At 25.4% G+C, this 2,500-nt stretch overlaps 1 protein-coding gene across 1 annotated transcript in view; it reads left to right on the top strand.

Moving 5' to 3' along the window:
* The window catches only part of LOC119609838 (ATP-binding cassette sub-family G member 1), a 60,723-nt gene that overhangs the window by 41,357 nt on the left and 16,866 nt on the right, over positions 1 to 2,500 (top strand). Inside the window, 4 exon segments of the mRNA XM_037964809.1 lie at positions 56 to 294; positions 362 to 480; positions 1,349 to 1,414; positions 1,416 to 1,607. Coding sequence (XP_037820737.1) covers positions 56 to 294; positions 362 to 480; positions 1,349 to 1,414; positions 1,416 to 1,607 — 616 coding nt within the window.

Raw genomic sequence — 2,500 nt, 5'->3', positions numbered from 1 at the left:
ATCCATAAATAATTTAAGTTAATATTAATATTATATTGTTTGAATCTATTTACAGTGGTTTGGACAGTTCATCGTGTAGTCAATGTATAGGACTGTTAAAGAAATTAGCAGCCCAGGGTCACACTATTGTTTGTACCATACATCAACCTTCTGCTTTGGTATTTGAAATGTTTGATAAACTTTATACAGTTGTCGAAGGTCACTGTATGTATCAGGGTCCGGTGAGAGAATTAATACCTTTTCTAGCTGATCAGAATCTAATGTGTCCCAGTTATCATAATCCTGCCGATTTTTGTAGGTTTAAATATGAAGACATTTGTTAAAGGCAGTTTTAATTTTAAAATTTTCTCCTTAATTTTAGTACTAGAAGTGGCTGTCGGTGATTATGAACGTGATCTAGAGAAATTAATTAATGCTGCAAATAAAAAGTATTTTGAAGATGCTGATTCTCAACTAAATCATGTTACCGCGGCTTTTATCTAAATAAAGGTAATTTATTTAATGTTTTTTGTAAATAATGTCTTATTCTCTTTTTATTTGAATAAAATTAATACATGTTTTTAACTAATTAGATTTAGGAAGCTGTTAGGAGAGTAATAAAAATCGTCAAAGGCTATTAAATATAAATGTTTAGCAATAAAAAAAAACTTGATCTTAATTTCAAAGTCAGAAGAAAAATGAGAGAAAAACTTGTGCTCAAGAATGAAAAGCGATTAAACTTTTTAAAATTAATTAAAATAAAATCTTAAAAAGAGATTGATGATAGGAAGATAGCTGGATTGATAGATAGGTAGATAGATAGATAGATAGATAGATAGATAGATAGATAGATAGATAGATAGATAGATAGATAGATAGATAGATAGATAGATAGATAGATAGATAGATATAGATAGATAGATAGATAGATAGATATATAGATAATAGATAGATAGATAGATAGATAGATAGTAGATATATAGATAGATATATAGATAGATAGATAGATAGATAGATAGATAGATAGATATATAGATAGATAGATAGATATATAGATAGATAGATAGATAGATAGATAGTTAGACAGATATACAGATATATATATATATATATATATATTTAATATTACTGGCGAGACATTTTTTTTAACAATTAATAACAAAATTTTTTAAAACTCATTAAAAATACATTTGAATGCCATTATTACTATTTTTTGCATGAATATTTTAATAATAACTCTAAAAAATCTTCCACTACAATTAACAATTTTATTGTTATTTTTATAATTTGCAGCCGACAATGTAGATTTAACCGGTTGTCATTTAACAAAAGGCAATAAACTTACAAAGATCTTTAACGCCAACTGCAGCAGGTTTGCAATTGCCAAACCTTCGACTATGTTAAACCCTCAGCCGAGGAGCTGGCCTTAGAAGAAAACGAAGGCTCTTAATACCATGGACATTAATGTTGATGAACAACAGCAACAAGAGCCTATGCAACAACAGCAGCAGCCACAAGCAACAAAGTCATTAATTGACATTGACAGTAAAAATGTGGCGAAAGCCTCATTCTTCATGCAATATCTTTTACTATTAAAACGGATTTTGATATGTTCAAAACGTAATTATGTAAGTATTTCTTTTTGCTTTTTTTGAATTTTTGTAAACTTTTTATGGTTTATGATTTTTTGTTTGTTTTTTTTTTTTATTTTTCATAATTTTAATTGTTTATGTTTATTTTATAAAACAAAATTTCGTTTTAGTTAGTTGTTTATTTTAATAACCAACTAATTAAAATAGTTTTTAATTATTTAAATAAACATAATAAAACCCATTAAAATATATAATATTTTAATAACTCTTAAGAGTTACCCCTAGCGTGACGTTTTCAAGAAAACAAAAACATAACAATTTTGAAATAAACCAGTCAAATATACATATTTTAAATAGTTTTAAGAGAGAAAAAACCCGTTCCGAAATTTTCCATTTACAAATTTTATATCTTGAATATTTTCCTAAATATATGAAATACTTTGAAAATCAAGGTAATCACTTTTTATAAAAATTATTAAATATAATAAAAATAAAATGTTATGTAAAGTACATTTATTATTTGGAATAATAATTATTTCATTCCACTGTTAAAGTGTTTCAGTTAAAAATCCCTTAAAAAATAGAATCTTTCTATTAGTCATTGTTGATAATATCTTTTTTAGGTTCAAATGTCAAATGATGAATACTTTAATTATATTGTTAAATATATAATTTACTTTCTAAATGCATTTAAATACATATAATAAACATTTGTTAATATATGAACATTTAGACATTAAACACATAGTTTAACAACCCCTTGTCTTGTGATTCATAGTTTTTGAACTTTATAACGAATCATAGCACAAAAACTTTTATACAGGAATTGTTCTAAAAGAATTTAAAACTCAAAGATGGAAAAGTTATTACGATTAATGCTTAAGTTATCAAATTTACTGCAGCGGACTTGGAGTGTTTGCGTAGTTATT

Source organism: Lucilia sericata, unplaced genomic scaffold (genome assembly GCF_015586225.1).
Source record: "Lucilia sericata isolate MDLA Ls3-8-SP2 unplaced genomic scaffold, ASM1558622v1 Contig001066F_arrow, whole genome shotgun sequence".
In the NCBI taxonomy this organism is placed as follows: Eukaryota; Metazoa; Arthropoda; class Insecta; order Diptera; family Calliphoridae; genus Lucilia; species Lucilia sericata.
Note: the sequence above shows the minus strand (reverse complement) of the source record. Positions and strands in the feature narration are given on the sequence as shown.